The 23,788-nt window shown below is 28.7% G+C and overlaps 2 protein-coding genes, 2 long non-coding RNA genes and 1 other non-coding gene across 5 annotated transcripts in view; 2 read left to right on the top strand and 3 right to left on the bottom strand.

Moving 5' to 3' along the window:
• The first annotated feature begins 967 nt into the window (after window positions 1-967).
• On the top strand, window positions 968-3,990 carry LOC147806236 (uncharacterized). Its single transcript, XR_015435875.1, has 2 exons — window positions 968-1,224; window positions 3,684-3,990. It is a non-coding gene; the product is annotated as an uncharacterized LOC147806236 (long non-coding RNA).
• Window positions 2,828-4,656, bottom strand: LOC147806237 (uncharacterized). Its single transcript, XR_015435874.1, has 2 exons — window positions 4,345-4,656; window positions 2,828-3,430 (listed from the first exon to the last, which is right to left on the bottom strand). It is a non-coding gene; the product is annotated as an uncharacterized LOC147806237 (long non-coding RNA).
• Window positions 4,657-8,725: 4,069 nt separating this feature from the next.
• LOC147806238 (U1 spliceosomal RNA) lies at window positions 8,726-8,887 on the bottom strand. Its single transcript, XR_015428774.1, has one exon. It is a non-coding gene; the product is annotated as a U1 spliceosomal RNA (small nuclear RNA).
• Window positions 8,888-18,247: 9,360 nt separating this feature from the next.
• On the bottom strand, window positions 18,248-19,478 carry LOC147806239 (ADP-ribosylation factor-like protein 6). The gene has a single exon (XM_087169024.1). The coding sequence runs from the start codon at window positions 19,345-19,347 to the stop codon at window positions 18,778-18,780; it is 570 nt and encodes a 189-aa protein (XP_087025150.1). The 5' UTR covers window positions 19,348-19,478; the 3' UTR covers window positions 18,248-18,777.
• Window positions 19,479-19,685: 207 nt separating this feature from the next.
• LOC147806240 (dolichyl-diphosphooligosaccharide--protein glycosyltransferase subunit 1-like) overlaps window positions 19,686-23,788 on the top strand; it is a 31,763-nt gene continuing 27,660 nt past the window's right edge. Inside the window, exons 1-2 of the mRNA XM_087169023.1 lie at window positions 19,686-19,994; window positions 21,331-21,389. Coding sequence (XP_087025149.1) covers window positions 19,773-19,994; window positions 21,331-21,389 — 281 coding nt within the window. The 5' untranslated portion in view covers window positions 19,686-19,772. The remainder of the gene's footprint in view (window positions 19,995-21,330; window positions 21,390-23,788) is intronic.

A 23,788-nucleotide genomic window follows, 5' to 3' on the forward strand; every position in this document is an offset into this window, starting at 1 on the left:
GCATAAAAACTTAATTTTTCTAAATGAAATTTCAAATTTAAGAAAATAAATAAAAAGAGTTTCAAATCTTTGAAAAAATTAAAATTCGCCAAAAATTGACGTCTATGTCCTGAAGGTTCTAGTAAATTGCAGAGTAAATTTTACTTAGAGTTTTTCGTTGAGTTTTGCCGTTGTAGATTATTTAGAGATTTGCAAGTTTTTATTGGAGTTTTACTAATTTTAATTGAATTTAATTTTAGTAGAGAAAATAATGTTCCACTGCTCATACATTCTAAAAGAAAAAATAGTGGCACTATATAAAAATGGAAAATCCATCACAGAAATTAGTTGGGTATTGAATATGTCGTATTATACAGCTAGAACATGGCATTTGAGGCAAATAAATTGTATTTTTAAGTTGAAAATTCGTAATTTAAAGATATATATTTCGAAATAAATTCCTTATTACTTAAGTGTATTAAATTGTAATCAGCATCTGATTTTATTTTTAAATTTTTCATGTATTGTTGCAAAAAAAAAATTAGTTTCTCAAAACTATTTGCATTATTAACTCTTTAAACGAACCCTCTATTTTTTTGTAAATTTATGTTAAACTACATTTCAGATTTTTTTGTAAAATAAAAGTTCATGGAGCCTATTATTTTTTATAGTTTGCCTAAAAGTAATTTGGTTTTTAAGACCTATGATGAGTTGTAAAATTTTACCTACAGTAAAGTATTGACCATTCAGTACTTATAAAAAACCGAATTAAAATTATGAATAATTTATAAACAAACGGATAAATATCCAAATATGCAAAAAAAAAATTTTTTTATTCAGAGAAAGTACGTTTCTGTGTCCGATTTCGAAACTTAATAGTTAGCACTAAATAATTTTCATATATGAGGTCACCCTCAGGAACTATTAAGATTGACACTTAGTATGTGAAAATTAGATCATTAGAACGAAAGTTATTGAGGGTGGTTATGAGGGAAAGTTATTATTATTATAATTATTTTTTTTTTTTGGTCCACTGTACAATGCTAACATGAATTCGCAGATATTCAATTGTTAATAGTTTTAGTAGTTCCTGTACTTAAGTGAAAAAAGAAATATTTCTTAAAAATGTGTTTTCTTTCTCACAAAAGAGAGAATAAAATTGCCTAAATATAGAAAATCGTTAAGTTGTAGCAAAATACGAGGATTTTCTTTTGAGAAACAGTAGAGTATGATGGGAGTAGTGAGGTAAGAGATTTTTCTATATTCCTCTCACACATCGAATATGCTATCAATTTAAGAGTAATTGTCTCTAATACTGGAAGTAGATTAATATCGTACTTGAGAGCTATGAAGACTTCGTAGTTCATTTTGTTATTTATTTTGTTTCATGAAATTTCTTCAATATTTTTTTAGATAAATAGTAATTTTTCTCCCTATTAATTTCAACAAAATTTTAAAATCACAAAAATTTCGGGACATCTATGGAAATGTTTAATAATTAAGAATACTTTCTTTATCTTATTTTTTTAAAGGAAATTAAGGATTACTTTGAGCCCTGATTATGTACTACTATAAAGCAGTTACATGTTTTGGTGCATGAAATGTTCTGTTATAATTTAATTTTCATAGTGTATTTCAATTATGATTACTTTTATAAAACTTAATTTAATTAGTTATGAAGTTAAGCTTTTAAGTATATTTAGAAAAATTCAATTTATGTTTAAAAGTAGTATTCCTCTTCATTTTATAAATTTTTTTTTAGTAAACACAAAGAGAAAAAAAAAAGGAAGAGAGAGAGACTAAGTAAGTAGAAAAATCATTTATTTATTATAAAATGAAAACAATTTAGACATACATTTGGATCAAAAATACCACAGCTACCTACATTATAAGAAAAATCCAGTACATTTTACAAATTAAATAAATAAAATTTTTAGTCTATGAACAAAATGTAAAATCCTTCTTTTACAGGAGCTCTTTAAAAGCAGTTAAGATAAATAAAATACCAAAAGTAATACTTTTCGATGTGAGTGACAGTCATACATTTCATTCATAATTCTAAATATTTATTAGGCGCCTATTTAACTTTTGAAAGTTTTAGATTACAAGATATAAATATGATAGGCATGCTACAAAAATTTGAAAACAAAATGACAAAAATTTGACAACAGTTTAGAACAATCATGTTTGAAATTACAAAAGTGCTGGTATTTCTTTTTAATGTTAAGACACTTTATGTAATAAAATGAAACAAAACATTCTAAAATACTATTTATATTGCAATACCAGAGCCATTATAGGGGTAGAGGAAAACAGAGCCATATGACTAGATCTCAATGATTTTACACTGAGATCAGGGTAAACCCGAAAAAAAAATTGTTTTTTTTTCATTGCTTTTTATAACAAATCAACTCTAGTTATTAAGTTTATAATAGAATAATATTTATATTTCCATCACTTCTATATTCTGCGCTTTAAAATTTTTTAATTAACTTTTTTAAAAACATTTATTATTAGAAGAGAGAGATAATGTACTAAGGTGTTGAGTTAATCAATCACAATATAAAAAAAAGGATGATATAAAAAAATGCTACTATATACTTTATTAACTCAAATTTACCCAAGTACTATTAACTATATCATTAAAACAAATTAAAATGTTCAAAACATTATTTTAATCAACATTACTTTCAAGTAGTCAAAATGTATACTAGTCCAATCAGCTTTCTTCATAACATTCATTTGGGTCACCTAGAAATATCTATTTCTGTACTGAGGGACCAAAACTGGATTTTCAACAAGACTGACCTGGCAGTCGTAACAATACTCAGGTCAGAACTGTGAAAAATTCAGTCAATGCAGGAGCCTTATTTCCACATGTAACTGATGATGATGACAACCTAGAACAAAACTAAAAGCATTGCAACTGAATATACATAACACGAAGCACAATTTGTGTTACAATACAACTTGTGCTTTTCAATATTATTCTAAATTTTAAAAATATCACTTATAGTAGTAATGTTATCATAGCAGCATCAAACAAATAATAAAATATGTAAACAGAGAACTTTAACACATGTAAACTAAGTTTTAAAACCAACAATATAATAAAATGGGAATCAATATTTTTATTTGAATACCATTTAAGCATATTCATGCAAAAAAAGTTGATAATTTTATTGGGTATTTTAAAATCACGGTGCAAAATATTATTAATTTAACCTTTTCCTCATACGAAATTTAAAAGTGGTTTCCTTCCAACCTTGTATTATTAAAGTTATAACTCATTTGTCACTCCTTTTTCCTTTCAAATAACATTCAAGAAAATTCAATACACAGAAGTAATTTAACAAATTACACATAACTCCCACTTCAGACATACAGGCACACTGAGGTTGTTGAAGGAGCTTTAAAATAATGCGTTTTATGAGTTGATAAGAAAGTCAACCTATAACAAAACAACACATCATTACATTACAAGTGTTACATATTTGTGCTTCCTATCAACCATCAAAATTTTATTCTACTCCTTTCGTATTATTCCAAACAAATAATAAGAAATGTAAACTATATATAATATATTAACTCTAATTTACCTTAGTACTATTAACTACATCATTAAAACAAATTAAAATGTATACTAATCCAATCAGTTTTCTTCATAACATTCATTTGGTTCACCTAGATTTCTATTTCTGTAGGTACTGAAGGATCAAAACTGGATTTTCAACAAGACTGACCTGGTAGTCGTGACAATACTCAGGTCAGAACTGTGAGAAATTCAGTAAATGCAGGAGCCTTACTTCCATATGTAACTGATGATGATAACAACCTAGAACTAAACTAGAAGCATTGCAACTGAATATACAAATCACGAAGCACAATTTGTGTTACAATACAACTTGTGCTTTTCAATATTATTCTAAATTTTAAAAAAATCATTTATAGTAGTAATGTAATCATAGAAGCATCAAACAAATAATAAAATATGTAAACAGAGAACTTTAACACATGTAAACTAATTTTTAAAACCAACAATGAAAAAAATGTGAATCAATATTTTTATTTTAATACCACTCAAGCATATTCATACAAGAAAAGTTGATAATTTTAATGCGTACCTTAAAATCACGGTGCAAAATATTATTAATTTAACCTTTTACTCATAAGAAACAAAAAAGTGGTTTCCATCCAACCTTGTTTTATTACAGTTATAACTTATTTGTCATTCATATTTCCTTTCAAATAATATTCAATACACACACACACAAAAATAATCTTTATAATTAACAACAAAAATTCTTGCTTTAAATAAAAACACAGATCCGACAATAATGCTAAGAAAAGTGATGAAAATGATACCTGCAATATGCAATGCTAGCCAGTAAAAATGTCGACACCAAGAGCTATTTTATATTAATTCAGCAAGCGCTGCAATACTAATGTCCAGTATCTAGAAATCACTTTGCATGAATAAAAATATTGTAGTAAAAAATATGTATTTCCTAGCGTATTCGTTACATCTTTCCAGCTCAAACATTTTCGCCATTTTCAATCACGTTCAAAAAGCGGGCATCCAAGCAGTTGGCGATAGATTTCGTTTGGCAATCACCCATTTCACCAGATCGCCAAAGTTTAGGGTTATAAGAGGGCGGTCAGCCAAGACAGTGCGTATTGTGTTAGCTCTAGAGTGAAGAGAAATAAGTATTCGCACCTTAAATCCTGAAACATCGTTTAGATCGTTCGATTTTCTCTTTCTTAAAAGAGTCAAAATTTTAATAGCGGTAGCACCTAAAATTTGATATCATAATTTTTACATTTTTTGTTGTTTTTTAAAAAGCATATATTATACAAAACAATAGTCCAAAACGATTTTTTTTATTTAATTTATTTTACAAGATATTAACAATTAAATTTCAAAACTTTTTCTAATTAAAAAATAAATATCTAAGGATAGAATGAATGGATTTTAAAGAAATGTTTCTCATTTTACGCGGAAATAATTGAAGTTTTTGATAAAATAATTATAATAAAACAAATGTTTAAAAAGCTTAATTTTTATTGCAAAATTAAGTTGTAAAATGAAAAACAAATATGTTGTTAATGTCGTACAAAGTTCAAACAAAACCCATTTTAAAGTAAATTTGATTCTGAACAAAATGGCTTTAAAAAAAAAAATGGATCGCAATTCCATAAAAGGTTATAGTTTTTTTCGCTAAACGCTGCACCGCGGCGTGCTCTGCTACTCCACTCCGCTGATCGCTCAATCGCGCTGTATCAGTTGATTTGAAGAGAATTTAAAAACCTCAACTAAAGTTTCACAAAATAACAAACATTATATTAAATAATAAATTTATAATTTTAGGTGAATAATATTTGAATAATTTATAATTTATTAATAAAATGTTTTGAGTTCAAACTTGGAACTAGAAGAATATATTTTATTTACAACTATTTTATCAAAAACTTCAAGAACTTCCGCGTAAAATGAGATACAATTTTTCAAAATCCATTTATTCTACCCTTAGATATTTATTTTTCAATTAAAAAGAGCTTTAAAATTTAATTGTAAACATCTTGTAAAATAAATTAAATAAAAAAAAATCGTTTTGGGCTATTGTTTTGTGTAATATATACTTTTCAAAAAATGTAAAAATTATGATATCAAATTTTGGGTGTAACCGCGATTAAAATTTTGACTCAATGACTAATTAAAATTGTTATTTCAATGTAATGATTGATAAATAGGATATGTATGGAAACTGTATAAAATTGTTTAAAGCAAGCTCAATGTTTTATTAATAAATAACTCTATAAATTAACTTTATAAAATCTATAAAATAACTCTATAAATTTATCATACATAATAAATTGGTTATTAAGAAAAAAAATTAAAAAAATTAATTTGCTAATAAAAAACTGTTAGAATTATTTTTTTTAATAATTAGTGAGAAAAACTATACATGCTACATTAAAATACAAGTAAGAAAACGTAAATTAAGCAACAAAAAAAACTTAATAATTTCAGATGGTTTGATGGGTGCAGATAAAAATCATCGTTGATAGTTTTAGATTTCATCCTATATGCGGTAACTTGCTTTCAGTTTAAAAAAATAGGTAATAAAAAGAAAGATATTTTGTAATTTTTCGGCACAGATAACGTGAACTATTTCTATTTTCATCAAAAGTTTTATCTCCTTTTAAAATCAGAGTTAATAAGTTTAAACACTTCACTTTTTCCAGAAAACTCAAATAATAAAAGAAATTAACTGCTTTAAAAAATGTGCAAGTTTAGAAATTAAACCATCTAACAATCAATGAGCATTCATAGTAAATATCGTGAAATTAAGAAAACCTGTACTTCCCTTAATGTCAGAATTTGTACACTTTTTTTCCTTTGTATTTAAAAAATAACAACCGATTGAGTAGAGAGAATCATTTTGAAGTAAGAAAGAAATACCCATGCGAATCTTAAAAAAGTTATTGAATCAGATTAAATAAGTCTCCTACTTGTGGTGGCTTAGTCAGCCAATCTGGTATACTTCCCATACAAGCTATCATCGAAGCTACCCTCCCTAAAATGCCCTTTTCTTGTTTCCATAGGACCAGACTGTCGCAGACTTTGTGGCGGTCAGAATACCTATCGTAGACAAAATAAAGAGTTAAATAGAGTTTGATTTTCCTTTTAGTCGTGACAGTGAATTAAAGAGTTATAACATTTGTATTGAATTAAAAGTTAACCGTTATTGATTGTTAAGATTACAATACAATATTTATATTTACTTTTTACAAAATGCAATAAAAATTAAATAATTGGTTAAATTTATTTAAATTAGATTAAGAATGATTAAAAAGAATTAACTGAGATTAAAATTATTTTAAAGGATAGGTAATATGTAATACCTATTATGGCATACAATACCTTATGGATGCCTTCAAACAATAGCATTTTAACATGGTAATGTAATTTAAGGCAAATTTTTGAAGTTTTACTTCTTATGCGACTTCCAACAAGGTTGCGTTAAACGTTTAACGCTACATTTTTATTGGACGGGAAATCACGTGGTAGGATCCAGTTTTCCCTCATTCATTTCCATATTGTTTTGGTTCTCACTAACACAAAAATAATAAAAGTCATAAAAGTATTGTTTTTCTATAAATATTTTTTTAGTTTGTTTTGATACACATATAATTTAATAGGGTAGTATTTTTGAAGTTATACTTCTTATGCGACTTCCAACATGGTTGCGTTAACCGTTTAACGCTGCATCTTTATTGGCCGGGAAATCACGTGGTAGGATCCAGTTTTCCCTCATTCATTTCCATATTGTTTTGGTTCTCACTAGCATAAAAATTATAAAAGTCATAAAAGTATTGTTTTTCTATAAATATTTTTTTTAGTTTGTTTTGATACGCATGTAATTTAATAGGGTAGTATTTTTTATTTTCAAATTTAGTGGATAACAGTTGTAAAAAATGAGTGAAAACAATCCCACGGACAATGCGACGGATTTAAGGTTATGTCGAGGTACGTCTCTTGTGAATATCAATTGATTGTTAGGTTTTCTCTTCTGAAATTAGATTATGACGCATTCACATATATTATTAATACAAATACATTTTCCAGGGCGAGACGATGAGGCAACCACAAGCACTTCCACTGGTTCAAGAGGGAAAAATGCACAATATTACCGGAAATTACCGGGAACGGGGAACGAGTGGAGCAGGAAAAAGAGTCGTTGAATAGAACTAGTGATCCTTCTACGACTGCTGATTCTTCTACAATTAACGTCGCAGGTTGCGAAGTTTAACTTCTTCCACGCGGAGGGACTCCACGCACTATTTTTTTATTTTCAAATTTAGTGGATAACAATTGTCAAAAATGAGTGGAAACAATCCCACGGACAATGCGACGGATTTAAGGTTATGTCAAGGCTTGTGAATATCAATTGATTGTTTCACTTCTGAAATTACATTATGATGCATTCACATACATTATTAATATAAATACATTTTCCAGGGCGAGACGATGAGGCAACCACAAGCAGAGTCGTTGAATAGAACTAGTGATCCTTCAACGTCAACGACTGCTGATTCTTCTACAATTAACGTTGCAGGTTGCGAAGTTTAACTTCTTCCACGCACTATTTTTTTTAATTATATCGAACAGTTTTTGGAAGAATGGTACTCATGTTTAAGAGTCAAGGGGAAGGATAACGACTATATTAATTTTATAAAGCTTTGGCAGTCTTAGAGACAGATTAATTTCTTCATGTCCCTGCTTCCCCATGTTAACCTGCTCAATTAATCTTCATGAAAAGATTTCGTGATGTAGGCTATGGTATAAGCAAATATTCGAGATGTTTGGTGACTTATAGTTAGTATAAAAGAATTAATTTCAAAGGACCTCCGTTAATTATACCAATAGCAGAACTATCAATCAACACAGCTTCTGCATGTGTCTGGCAACCTAGTAGCCAACTTCATACTTCACTTGTTTATTTAATTTATAAAGGCCTGAACGGTTTTACAGGTTCAAAAGTAACGCCTACTTTCCGTAACGTATAATAATGATAAACCTTGCTAAATGTGATGTGATCTACCGAAAATTCAATTTTAAGTTTCCAAAAATTTAATAAGTTTTCAACAGCATAAAAACTGTGTCAAAGAATAATCAGAGTAAACGTTGAGTGAATTGATTATTCAATCTTCGATAATGTGATGTTCGCCTTTTTTCTACAATATAGGGACAGCGCGAACGCAGTCCCAACTACCAAAAATTATGCACCCCAAGCAATCACAATTTGTGAATGTGGCGAGCGTCAACCCCTCGCAGTGCAATGAGAGGTCTCTGCTCGGGGGAGCCTCCTTGTTGATCAAGGCATCCCCAGTGCCAGGTAAGTATGCTTGCATCGAAATTCATGAAAACTAGATAACAATTAACTTAATATATGACTGGTAGATAAACAAATTTATATATTTATTATAAATATTGGGAACTATTACGTTGGCAAACTACTTTAAATTTATATTTAATTTAATTTATATTTAATAATAATTACTTAATTTTAACTTAAATTTTTATTTAAAACAAAGAAAATTAAACATAAGAGGCTAAAAATATAACCTGTATAACTACTCTTTACTGATGAGATAACAGTTTCAGTAAAGTTTTTCCAAGGCGAAAAGGACCAGGCTAACAGAATTCATAATAATTTGGTCTCCTGATGCCTGAGGGCGGGGAGCAATTAAAAATTTATTCATCTTGAAGTTGGGCATTGGAAAAAAAAATTACGATTTATATTCTGTCTTGTATATACAGTACAAAGCAAAAAAAGAAAACACTTTCAAAGTTTCGCATTTTTGTTATTTTTATCACTTTTTTATTTTGCTTATAAAATACACTCCTCAAAAGTGAAATTGCAACACCAAGAAATAATGCACGTAGCGTCATGCAAATTTCAGGAGCGATAGTAGTGAGATGGATATGCAAATGATCAAATTTGCGCACGCATCTGATCACGTGGTACACATATTCGGGCTATAAAGGCCAGCAACTTTCCCTTCTCATCTAATAAACGTCATCTGAAGTTTTGCGTAGCATTTGCGACCTTCGAAAAAGCGTAGAAAATGCCTCTGAGACGTCGGCGAGCTCAATCTTCCTCCTTCTTTCGAGGCGGCCCTGGCTCAATACCATCAGTTAACGACCGGGGAACGTGACCGTATTATCGAACTCCATGAACTTGGTTTGTCGCTGCGCGCAATAGCAACTCGTGTTGGGCACAACGTGAGTACCATCCAACGTTGCGTCACACGATGAATTCAGGAAGGTGCACGCCGAAGAGGAAATGGTGCGCACAGGTGCACGTCAGAGCGCACAGACCGGCGTATTCGCCAGTTGACTATTTGAGACCCTTTCTCCACGGCACGTGCCATCCGAAGCCGGTTGCCTTCAGGAGCAGGTGGATCTGTGTCCACCCAAACCATACGCAACAGATTGCATGAAGTACAGTTACGTACACGGGTACCAGCAACAAGGGTACCGTTGACCGCTTTACACAGGGCTAGATGCCTGGCGTGGTGTCATCGTACCTGGACCATCCAATGGCATCGGGTATTGTTCACGGATGAATCTCGTTTCTGTCTGTGGAGAAATGACGGCCGTCGACGGGTACGGCGGCGACCCGGAGAACGCTACGAACCAGCCCATTACGCCGAGCGTCACAACGGTCCTACACCGGGCATCATGGTTTGGGGTGGCATAATGTTTGATCGCAGAACGCCTCTGGTACACATTCACGGCAGTTTGACAGCGGACCGCTACGTCACACAAGTTGTGTATCCCGTTGTTCTGCCCTTGTTGCATGGCGCACCCAACACGGTATTCCAGCAAGCGATGCCAGGCCGCATGTCGCACGGCGAAGTCTTAACAGCCTGACTGGGTTTGACTTTTTTTCTTTAAAAATGTATTTCATTTTAAAAACTAGACTTAAGTGAAGAATTATGTCCTGTGAGGAAAGAGATAGATAATCGTGGGTATTAATCATGGCGATCGAAAACTGGTGGAAATGTATGGAATGAACAGAGTTACAATTTTCGTGTGGAAAAATGTTTAAAAAGAACTTAAACCCGAATCAGAACGATGTGTCATTTTTTCAGTAAATGATAAGCATAGATTATCATGCTTAGAAAAATGGTGATAGGTGTGAAAAGTTAACAAGATTTCTTTCCCACGGTTGAAACAGTTTACCCTGACGGCTGTTTCAAGACAAATCACAAAATGGCTGGATGATCATGGAGCAAAAATTTTGAAGGAGTCTGCGCTCCATCACCTGATTTCAGTCCCATAGAAAGTTTGTCAGGAATACTAAAAAACAAAGTTAAAAAATATTTCAACTTTAGACCCTTGCAAGTCTCTTGTAGATTCTGTGCCAAGAAGTCTTCATAAACTTATTAATTCGTTGACTCTTAAAACTGAAAAAGTGGTCGTAAAATTTCTAAACGGATATTTGCAAACTCACTGTTTTACTCTTCCAATTAAGTTCTCTGAGAACAGAAATTCCTCACATAGATTATCTAACAGAATTTTTTTTTTTTTTTCAAATAATTGGAAGGGTAAAACAGTGAGTTTTCAAAAATCTGATTAGAAATTTTGCTGCCAGTTTTTTAGTTTTGGAAGGGCGTTCGTTAACTTATTTAGCTAAAGGAGAAAGATTTTGTCACTGATTTATCTGTATAATGTATAAAGTGCATTTCAATTTCTGAGTATTATTATTATTATTTTCTTCCTAAAGCATTTTTTAGTCACATTTTTTTTGTTGCACTATGTACCGTACTGTATGTACGTATGAAAATTCATCAATGGCTATCATTCAATCTCATGTAGTTAAATTTATCAACTAAATATAAAGACACTGAACTGTAACTGAATCAAATCAACCCGTAACTAGAAATTTTCGTTACAATAATGCTATTCAATAGCGTTATTGTAACGAAAATTGTTTACTGAGCTGTTGTTTCACTGAGGCAAAATGAGAATTACCAGCTATTTTACCCGAGGCGAAATGTACTTGCTGAAATTTTTTCTGTTTTTACTTTTGCTGTTTTGCAGTGTAAAATAAATTGATCAGTAATAAATAAAATGTTAGCTTTTAAAATCTTTTATCTTGAAGATTTTGCTGACTTCAGGAAAATGAAATATTATATTTCTTCGGATTATTACTTACATACACTGTAACGTGGACATGTTAACATTGGAATATTTTAACATAAGCAAATAAAAGCAAAGCATTTATTTGTTGATACTTATGATACTTACATACACTGTAAAGTAGACATGTTAACATTGGAATATTGCACTAATAATTGCAATAATAAAAACAAAGCATTTATTTGTTAATGTTATGATATTCCAAAGTTACATTAAATGAAAGTAAAAAGTAGACGTTATTTTTCTTAACAAGTGTGAAAGTAGGCGTTATTTTATTAGCATAAGTAAGAGTACGCGATATTTTTCTCAAACTAAGTTTTCAAAATTTCATCCTATCTGTCCAATATTTAAATATTGTAATCAGTCTGGTAATTTTGGAATAAGTATGAATGCATGCAGTGGTCTTTTCGTTCTATAGAAATTAAAATTGTGTTAGGAAAGTTGTTTGAAAACTTATTTGTAAGGAAAATTATCTTATTTTTCGCTTAATTGTTAGATGAAAATGACAAAATTTCATTAACAATGTTTTAAAATTAAAAAGAAATTTTAACTCTAAATGTTTAGTTTTCTTTAAAAATTTTTTTTTGCTTCTTTGTGATTTTAAAGTTAATTAGCTACATTAAAATTTTTTATAGAACACTACGACCACTGTGAATGTGATATCGGATAGTAATCCTTATTGAAAATGCCTATTTCAAGACGATACATGAAATTCTCTAGTTAAACTTATATTGTCAATCGTTTGTAATCTGGGGAACAATTTTATTTTTTGAAAAGGTAGTGGTTTCTTTTAGTTCATTAACTTTAGTAATTTAAAATTAAGGAATGAAAGTTTAATATTCTACTTAAAAAATTACAGAATATCAACTAAAAAAAAAATCGCCATTCATATATTTTTGAGGTGGAGAATTAATAAATTATGACCTTAATTCGACTTAACGGATTTTTTTTTACTGAAATTACATACATTTGCTGACTTGTGTGCTCAATATAGGCTTATAAATCATTGTCAAGTAAGAAATACGGATAGAACAATTCAGAGAAAGACATCACAAAGAATACATCCAGGGTTACGGCGGGATTCGAACCCGCTACCTCCACGCTTAACAGAGCGTTTGGACCGGTGATACCGCTCGGCCAGGGAGGCCCCACTTAACGGATTCAGTATGGTAAAAAAAGAAATAAACAAACTATTTATCAGATCAGTTAATGAGATAATTTCAGAACTTTCTAAATCAAGGATTCAAATTACTGTTCACTGCGCGAACGAAAAAAAGCATAAACTGCCGTTCATCAATTGATTAAACTATGGCATACGCCTGGAGCTCGGTGTCACGAATCGTGCAGATTGAAATTCAATGAAGCCTAACTAGAAGAATTGTGATGGTAGTAGTGGCCCCCATCCCCCCCAAGCTCTTGGGCACATTCATCCCCCCCAAAAAAAATTTGCTAACTTCCCCCTTCCATGGCTACTTTGCTTACATTGCCAGTTGCTTCTTTTATTTATGTACTTAAAAAAGAATTCTCTCGTCTAAATTCCCCCCCCAAAACTAATTGTTTTATTTAGTGTAATCCCCCTCCCCCAAGCTTTAAGTGGGCGCATCGTGCGTCCACCTTCTCACCTGATGGGGGCCTCTAGATGGTAGTTGGTGAGCGAAGGGCAGGATATATGTAGATTAAAATAGAAACCTGCATGCACAATATAACAAATTCTCGTCATTGCTTTATATGATATGATTCAAAATCAACAAAAGACATTGAAAAAGAGTGTGTCAAAAATTTTCAGAGACCTTTGTTTTGTTAGTCTACCATTATTTTATTGTCTAAATCTCAGATAGCCTCATTTCAAAATGAAAGCTTTATACATGTTGTGTGATGTATATCAAGTCGTATTCTTCTATCATTAAAAGCAAGATTGTTTCACCTACCTGCAGTAGTATTATAAATTTAATCTAAACGTTTAGCTGGAATAAAAGCAATAAAGTTTTATTGATTAATTTTCACCTTCTCTTTTATTTAAGATCTAAATTAAGATAATTATCTGATTCTTAAAGTAAAAAACTCTTCTAATTGATTAGTTGTTTCAGTATCAGTTTTGTAAACTGATCCCCAAAAATTTGGTATTTATCCATCTCTTGTCAAATTTAACCCGGTGAAGTCATTTATTTAATTATGATTATTATTGGTTAATTAAAGGTAAACCAAACTTAACTATTGAAATATGTGTTAAGCATTGTCATTCATAATAATTTTTATTATTAAAAACGAACAAAAATAATTTAAAATGACAGAAAAAAGTTAATAATATACTTTCTCACCATTAAAACCTTGTTTTTTAATGTATTAATTAACAATCAAGTGTTTTGCCATGCAACTACGTATAAAAGTGTAACACACTTTTCCAATTTGGCAAAATTTAAAAAGGAACTTTGAATGAAGATTACAGAAATATCACATTTGTCTACACTAGCACTCCTTTCCCTATACACTATTAGAAATGCTGATATCAAAATTATCTTCAGGTCGTGGAGAAGAAAAAAATAACACTTCTTTAAACACATCTTCATTAAACTTCATAAAGAACACAAGTAAATAAGACTCAAATGGTATGAAATAATTCAAAACTCTCTTAACTTCATCTTAATTTTTATGTGAATAAAACAGAAAATGCACTTTAAAAAGAAATAATTATGGCGAACTTCACTTTTAAAAATTTAATTCTATAAAAAAGCAAAATACAATAGATCAGTAATTAATGACTTTTAGTAAGTACGAAAACATTTCTGTACTATGAATTACATTAGTCTCTCTTTTTTTTTTATATATAAAATAAGTTTTAGCTATAAAACCTTTTTTTAAGTAATACATAATGAAAGCAAGCCAAAATTAATAATTAAAAGATTAGTACTTATCTTAATAAAAGTTATGAGAAATAAAATTTGTAATATAAGTGTAAAGAAATCTATGTTCCTTGACAACAAGTTTATGATCAACAAAAGTATCTAAAATATAATAGATGTATGCATTTAAATAAAACAAATAGTATAATTCTATGAGAAAACAGAAAATAAACATAATGCAAACACAAAGAGTGATCAATAACTTTTCATACAAATTTTATGTACGAGTAAAGCTTTGATTTTCATATCACATTTTATGAAAAGGTTAAGGAAAATAAAATTCTAGTTAAACCAACAAGTTTTATATTCGTGGGATAGTCTATTGGCCCTCTTTTCTTTTACATAATCACATAAGTATAGTGTTAAACCATCTACCATAAAAGCAATTTATGTTTTTATGAAATATATTATTTAACATCAATGCAAAATATTCAATTTTTGCAGAGAAATTTCAGAACAATGGACGGATTGATGCTATACATTTTACAAAATATATCTCAAAATGTAAAAAAATTATTAAGTTTACATGAAGACAGTTTTAGACGTATGTATGTGTCAATTTTGATTTGTTAAACTAAAAACAGCACAGAATTTATTTCCATGATTAAATACATTTTTTTGTCAATAATGTAAAATTGATGCTTTTAAAGTTTTAAGTAAATAAATATATAAAACAGTTCAATTATTATACATTATACAAATGTATGATAAATCCTGTAACTAAAATCTTTTTAAGTGTCACACTTTTAAGAAATTGAACTTTTCAAAATTAGATTTAGGTAAATAATATAATTTTTTAATAAATTTTTTTTTGGATATGTTGCATTCAATATGAATATACTAGATCTGCATATTGTGTGTGCACACGAAGCGAAAAAAGAATTCCACTCAAAGCTAACCTAGGTGTATAAAATACTAGAGTTAAAGATTTAGCAAGTGTGCAATACCTTGTTATATAAAAATATACCAAAATATAAAATAACAATGTTACATATACATTATGACTAGTATGTTAATGCATATAAACACACATAACATATAATATTTAAATAAAGCACTAATATGAAAAATATTTTTAAAATGAACACTCCACACTTAATAAAATTAAAAACTTGCTGTTAACACATAATCTGAATTAAAAAACATTCTGCAAGCAATTTATTGTGTTTAGTAAGTAGTTTCAACCTTTCTGTTTGCACCTAATTTTGATAAGATTTGTTTAAAAATTACTATTTTTTAAAAAGTGTTTTAATTATTATTAAATTTTACAGCGATTATTATATATATCAGCATATATTTCTTTAAATATAAGAGTTTTAAGGGTATAAAATTAGTTGTTGACATAATTTTCCGTTGTTGTATCCAAATTTTTTAAAATTGACAATGGAGTAGAAAATGGAAATTTTGTCTGTTTTTTTACATTTTTATAATGAGTAATATTAAAAAACTTTGCAGGATAAAGGGAAATTTTCTACATACAAGGTTTGTATATATCCTGCATATCTGGAACACTGAAACTTAAAACTAAGTATTGTGGCAAAGAAAATTAAATAATCTGATATGTGTTTGATAAATTCAATTCAATTATTATTTTTTGTATTAATAAAAACATGTAGTTTTAAATATAAAGACTTTATTTAAAAGAACAATATCCAATTTTGAATTGAAGAATCTTTAAACATCTAAACTCTGCATAACAGAAAACACACTGTCGTGAAATTGTGACATATTTATAGTTATTTTTAATTACCATGTCATGTTTAAGAGTAAATTGGAAAAAAATGTGTTCTTCAAAAGCAGTGCCATCTGTTTGCACCAAAAGATAAATTGGTAAAAAGTTAAAAAAGTATAACAGATTACAGTAAATAAATTATGCTTAAAAGTTGAAAAAAAATTATACACACCCTTAGCACCATTTTTTAGAGTATTTCTATTGTTTTATAAATTAAGATAATTAAAGTTTCATTATTTTATCTGAAGACATCAGAAACTCAAATTGATTTAAATAAAGTAACAGATAATTCAAGCTAAACTTAGAAACAACCACTGATCTTTTATTATTAAATACATAATGAAGAACAAATTAAAATATAGCAAATAGATATTTGAAAATTTAATGTTCTTCAATATATATAAAAAGAACACAAAATTAATTTAGTAAAAAAAACTGTGCCTTTATTTTTAAGATAAAATAAAATTCTTCATTTTATCCTATAAAGTATGAAATGTTATTTGTAGGTATTAACTTGAATATGGGAATATGAACTATAAGATAATTCAAATCATCATGGGAGTCGACAGGTCAACAATGATCCTTTTTTAGCTGCTCTCTTCAACTAAAAAACTATTCTTTGGAGTTAAATAAAAATATTATTTATCAGGATTGATTTGTAATTTTTGTGATGAATTATGATAACAAAAGAAAAATAAATGTTTCTAATCAAGATTTTTCCACAAAAGAAAAAATTAATATAAATAAAACAATTTATGCATAACTATATTACATCAACAACATAACATTTTTATTTAGTGATAAGTTTTTTAAGTAGTTAGTTAAATTTATATTTAAGTATCTCACAAACAAAAGACAATGCTTTAGATATAGTTTAAATTGTGTTTTTACAAAACAGGATTTATATAAATTGCTTTTAGTACATTAAATAAATAATATTATGTAAAATAAATATAAAATGAATATAGATAAATACAAATATAGATCACGACACTCAAATGGTAAAAATTAAAATAAATTTAAATGCTACTTAATTTTTACTAAAACATTTTACTGATTTAATATTTAATTCTACTTAAGCTTACTGACCAATTAAAAGAAAAATAATGCTCAGAAAATAGAAAAAAAAAGTAATATTTTTTACAAAGTATTTTACTATAAATCAACAATGACTAAATCTAATTACTCCGAACAGTAACTGATTACAACATGAAAATTGCACTTTCTTATGACTAGACAATCACATAAATTTGAAAATAATACTTTGGTTTTTAAGAAATAAGTATCACTGAAAATACATAACAATTATTAGCAACTCCATTTAAAATTATAATATGAATTCTAAATCATAAAATTAAGTATTTTTCATCCTCATAAAAATCAGTTTAATGCTCAAATTTATTTAGAACAAAGAATTCTAACTATAAGTTAATTAAAATGAATTGACTCATAAATATATAATTGGTTATTCTTATCAAAAAAATTTCTCAAAATCCTGAACTGGACAATCACACTAATTTTAAGATAAGATTTCAGCACTTAATAAATAAGTCACAAAAAATATATCACCATAAAGAATTCTTGTTATAAGTTCATTAATTGGTAAAATATGAAACAAAAATAATTTATTATTTTGTCAATTAAAATATATTTTAAAGCTGATGATTATTTGGCAAAAAATGTTATAAATTATTTTTTGCCTTAGACCAAGTAGCAGATAGAGTTGGGAAAAAAAATCCTACTATATTTCACAATTATAATTATTTTTAATCAAAATTATAAAATAAATTTCAAATAGTTTAGTATTCATATCATCACAAAAATAATTACAATGTCACCAAAAACTAATTTATTCAGAATACAAGGAATTTTTAAAATATTTTTTTTATTGTGATATGTATTAAATAAAGCAAAATAATTTCATTTGGTATTTAGGCACTGAGAAAGGTTTTTGTTTACGGAAATGAAACTACTATAATATGTCCATTTCTGGGCATTCATTTGTGTTTCATTCATGATGCTTTTTTTTTTTTTTTTTTTTTTTTTTACTTTATTCTACATAGCACAAAGTACAGCCTATCTCTTAAGGTGTAAAATAGTCTTAACTTTCTTAGAAAATAAGGCCATTTTATAGTTATGCAAACATAAGTACATATTTTAAGCTACAATTATAAAAAGCATGCTCTAACTATAAATGTAATCGGTTATTTTTATCTCGCAAATTCATTATAATGATTATTTTTATCACATCAAAATAAGATAAATAATCATCATTGCTGAAATAAACTATTTTAAATAGTATATTTCTTAAAATTGATGCTAAGTAGCGCTGATTGTGGGTGTTTTTAAAAAATATAGGCAAGTTGGATGGAAACATTATCATTTAGTTTTTTACAACAAAGCTGATTAACATTAGTGTGGTAAATAGTTAACATATTATAACACTGATGCAATCAGTTTTTATTTTGAACTAAGGTGCGAAGTTGATCACTAAGCCATTCCACTCCTTCTGACAATCCTTCACCAGTAAGTGCATTGCTAGCACATATGTGCCAAGGTTTATTTTTCAAGCGATCTAGTCCCAATGCTTGGCTGACTTTAACACTTGACAATGCCTCACGAAGATCCATTTTGTTTGCAAAAAATAAAATCGGCGTGGTTTTATTTTTAATATCCTTGTGTTCCAGCATCATTTCTAGTTCATCTTTGGCTACAACCATTCTAAGAGCATCACTGCTATCAATAACGAAGATTATACCTTGTGCGTCTGGATAATAGTGTTCCCAAAGGTTTCTGTATCGGCCTTGCCCAGACATATCAAAAGCTGTGAAACTTAAATTTTTCATTCGAAAACGATCAACGTTAAATCCAACAGTTGGAACGATTTCCATTGATTTCTGCTCTTCGGGTTTAAAATGATTTATAATCGTCGTTTTGCCGCTGTTGTCCAATCCAACAATAAGTACGTTGGCTTCTCGACGTTTGATGCCCAAAAAGTATGCCAACTTATCAAATAATCCCATTTCAATAATTATTCAAATGTATAATAAACGTGTCTCCCTTACTTTACTTAGTACTGATGTTAAATTATGAGAATCTTAATAACTGACACGAACCAAAACTTGTTAGCAAAGTAAATATAAACAAACCAGACAGCTTTGCAGAGTTTAGAGGCATATTTTTAAAATTTTAATTTTTCCTAATTTCGTTTGCTTTTTATAAAAGACGCGTTAAATAATAGTATTCTACTCAGATAATCTAATAATAGTATTCTAACCCAAGATATTATGTCTATTGATTTAACTATAGATAAAATTTTATTAGTTTTAAATTACATTTAGGTAGTTGGCAACAATTTTTATTTGTCGTCATCACAACTTTGGGAGTTCGGTTCTTGTCTCATGTCAAGACGACGCGTGGTTGTAAAACCCTTTTAATTTTCGAAATCATGTATTTTTCACTTATTTTAGTTGTTTGTTCAAGCTTTGTTAGTAGTGGATATGGAGAACTAGTCAATGCAAAATTAGATCGTAATATAGATATTGCATCTCAATTAGTGAAGGTACTGATGAAATTAACGATTGAAAACACCGGAAAGTCGCCGGTATCTACATTTTTATATGCTCTAGAACCAGATACAAAACCCCATTTAGCATTTTTTGGAGCATCTGTAAGTCATTAGATATCTTTAATTTATATCATATAATAGAATTTATTGTCTTGATCAGTTTTTATTCTAAATATAATACATTTATGTGAACAGTGGGAATGACTTTGTTTACGTGTAAACGCTAAGTTTATCTTTTATTATCAGTTTTATTTACTTTGTGATGTCTACGTATAGCCCTAGAATAATTAAAATAAAATAAGGTTTTGATTTATAATATATTATCAATAAGTTTCTTTAACTATAGATTATTGTCGTAAATTAATGCAAAAAAGTGAATCTGTTGCAGAAAGAAAAAAGATTCAGATATGTTTTTTTGTGTAAGATAAGAATTTCAACCATACAATCAATGCACTAGTTTATTGCTTCTTTGGTTTAAATTCAGAGGGATATTTCCGTATGCGGAATAATTAAGTTTTAACTGTTTATTCTGTAAATTAATATTAATCTTATACTACAGAGTTTGTTAGAAATATGCTTCTCATGTTAAATAATTTTGAATTGTGTTATTTATTTTTTGTTAACTATTATAATTTTCTAATAAACTTTTGAAATTTTTTTTTAAAAAAATTCCTACCTTTTTTGTTTTAGTTTATTTACTCAGAAAAAGTAAATTTTTACTTAGAACTTCTGTAATCAACTAACTTTATTGTTTATTTTTCTAAACTAAATATTTTTTTAAAAATAAATAAGGATTAAATCTTTAAGATTTTGTACTGTAGGAAATGTATGCTTTTAGTATTCTGATAATTTAAGAAGAATTAAAACTCTAAAATTAGTGATGCATTATTTAAGAAGTTTTTCAGAATGCTATGCTAAGTGTTAAATATATTTTCCTTTCAGTAAGTTTGCTCTATTAAATTTAAGTGCTGTGATAGTCTGAATTTTTAGAAAATGTATGTATATACAGTGCCTATATAACACATTTATATATACTACAATACTCCATAAATGACGTAAAATTTGCACATGTAAGCAATGAACTGAGCAAGAACCATTATCACAGGTAACATTACAGATATTTTTTTATAGTCTTGTCTCTTGCTTTCAGTTAATACAACAGACTCTTCTTAATTTTTTAATCTTTTTTTCAAAATATTTTCTTTTAATAAATTGAAAAACCCAGTTTTATGTATAATAAAAAAATTATAAAAAATTGAATCATGATATTCAAATAACATATTTAGGAAATTAGTAGCAATTATTAAGCAATTACAAGAACTTATTCATTTTTACTAGAATTTCTTATTTTTCTGTTCAATGGTCATTAATAACTAAGTACAACTTTTTACATAAAATTTCAGTTCCGCTATATAATATTTCTTGTTGCTTATTTTAGCAAATCCACGAAGAAGGTAAAGTTCTCTTGAAGACGGAAGAAGTATCTCGTCAACAGAGGTAAATTAAATTGTACAGTCCTTAAAATTCATTAAAAACTTCTTTATTTTGTAAAGAAAAATTAAGTGTCATTGCAGCTCCTCCAGGGTGCATAGCGTTTTTAAAAGGTGCTTAAAGATCCTTATTTCGGTTTTTAAAAGCCCTTAAAGATGCTTTTTTCATTGCGTGTTTTTAAAAAGTGCTTAATTTCCCCTTTTTCGAAATGAGATTTTTCCTTTACAATGTTGATTTTCGCTACGAATTATGCAAAAAGACATGGTTCACATTGTTCTATTCAACGTTTTCACAATTAATTCTATTTCGGCGTATTGTCAGTCTATAAAACGTATGAAAACGTCATTCGTTTTACATGATTCAAAATCTCATGATTTTTGACAATTGTCAAAACGAAAAAGAAAAGGCACAGTTTTGAAAATTAAGCATATTAAAGAAATCAGATGGTAAAAAAAAAAAAAAATTATAAAAAGGCTTAACTTGCAGATGACCCCCGTGGCAGAAACACGGCGACACGGCGACATTGTCGCAGAAAGCGACTGAGTTCTTGCAGAAAGATTTTTTATTTGGGAAAAAAAAAAAAATTTGTTTGGCAGAAACAAAAGTTCTTAAAAAAAATTCTGCAGAAACAGAAGCTGTTTTACAAAAAAATCATTTCTACGGAAACAGAAAATGTCTGCAGAAGCAATAATGGTTCTGCAAAATTTTTTTCTTACAGAATTGTTTTTCTAGCGTACCGCCGAAGGGGAAAGCGCTCGTGATCCCCCGTTAATCTCAACACAAACAGTTACTGGATAAAAAGGGGAGAAATTTTTTCCCCTTTATTAAGCTATTTTTGGAAATTTGCCAACTTCAGCCTCTATCGCTGGCAAGTAATTTGTTTTGTGTTTTCTTATGAGAACAGAGCTTTATATATTTTTTGCACTTGTGTGGAAAATTTCATGCTTCGATTAAAAAGATTCGTTTCTTTTTTAAAAAAATGTCTAGCGAAAAGGTTATTTGTTGCTCTTGTGAAGCAACAATAATCAAAAAAAATTTGAAAACTCATTTTTCAAGGCGGCATTCCGAAGAAGAAATAAGATGGAAGTCAACATCATCTAGCGATGTCAGAGATTTTTTTTCTGGAAAGCGACCGGAAAAGAGGAAGGAAGTTTCACAGGCTACTAATATTGAACAAAAACGCTCTAGATTTGAACCAAATATTCCTACTACTAGTAGCGATGTCGATAAAGATGAAACAGCAAATCAAGAAATTTTAGAAGCAATCAAAGGTAAAAAATAACTATATATATTTTTTTTTCAAGATAAAATGTCTATATCCTTTGAATTAAGTCGTCGATATAAAAAAAAAAAAAAGCACTCGCGATCTAACGATAAATTAAATAAAGCCTGAAAGATATCGCACTATCTACGATTTTTTGACATGCGAATAAAAACCAGATTGGTGGAAAATATTTACTGGCGAAAAACTTTCACAGGTTTCCATACGCATGCGAAAAAAATCGCATTTAGTGCGTATGGCTCTAATACCGATGTTTCAGATGTTGATTCTGGTAGAAGACTATTTCGTTTCGAGATGTTGAATTTAGCGCATTGAGTCGGAAACCGCGGCTGCGTACTTTCGTTCTGAACTTAATCTGATCACGAAAAAAGTTTTATTTACCTTCTTTTTTTAAAAAAAAAATTCTTTCATTAAGCCAGTACAATATTAATCGAATCTAATTAATTTAACCACTCAATCTATAATTGTTTTCATATAGAAAAAATTGAAACAAAGATTGTGTTAATTTTTTTGCTTTTAGAATTCAGTTTTAGTCGATCTTATTTTATTATCATATTGATTAAATAAAAAGCGATATTGTGGCGTTGTGAAAGCTTTTTCTTACATTTAATATTTAACAAGTGCAAAGGATTTTGTTTAGTTCTTGGCACTGTAAAACTATGTTGTATGTACTGTTCATCATAATTTTTTCTTTTAAAATTCGCCAGTTCATCTTTAGTTTTAAAAAAATAAGCATCGAAATTATTTTTAAATTAACGTTTTCTTTTATTTAAGGTGGATTTCAAAGTTCTGATTCTATAGTTTTGGTTCAAAAAACTTTGAACGTATATTATAAGGTGATACTTTGCTAAATCGCGATGTTTTAAGCACGATTTAAAGTTTTTCACGTCGTCTATATTTGTCGAATTAATTATTTTTTTGCCAGAGTCTCCTGATTTTTAAACAAAAATTGTTCCAGGAACTTAAATATAGGAGCTATTTAACCTTTTAGTTGCGGCTAGTCAGGTGAAAAAATTCTCCTCTCATTACGGCGCCTTTTTGCAAAAATTCTTCCCCCACTCAGTCAGTGGGTGGTAACTACTTTAACCAGCTATGAATAGGAAACGTTTTGTTGTAATTTGTG

This window comes from Parasteatoda tepidariorum, chromosome 8 (assembly GCF_982258835.1).
Source record: "Parasteatoda tepidariorum strain Cologne lab strain chromosome 8, Ptep-v5.0, whole genome shotgun sequence".
NCBI lineage: Eukaryota > Metazoa > Arthropoda > Arachnida > Araneae > Theridiidae > Parasteatoda > Parasteatoda tepidariorum.

Coding starts and splice junctions, on each gene's coding strand:
- LOC147806239 (XM_087169024.1), bottom strand. CDS start 19,347: ATGGGATTATTTGATAAGTTGGCATACTTTTTGGGCATCAAACGTCGA.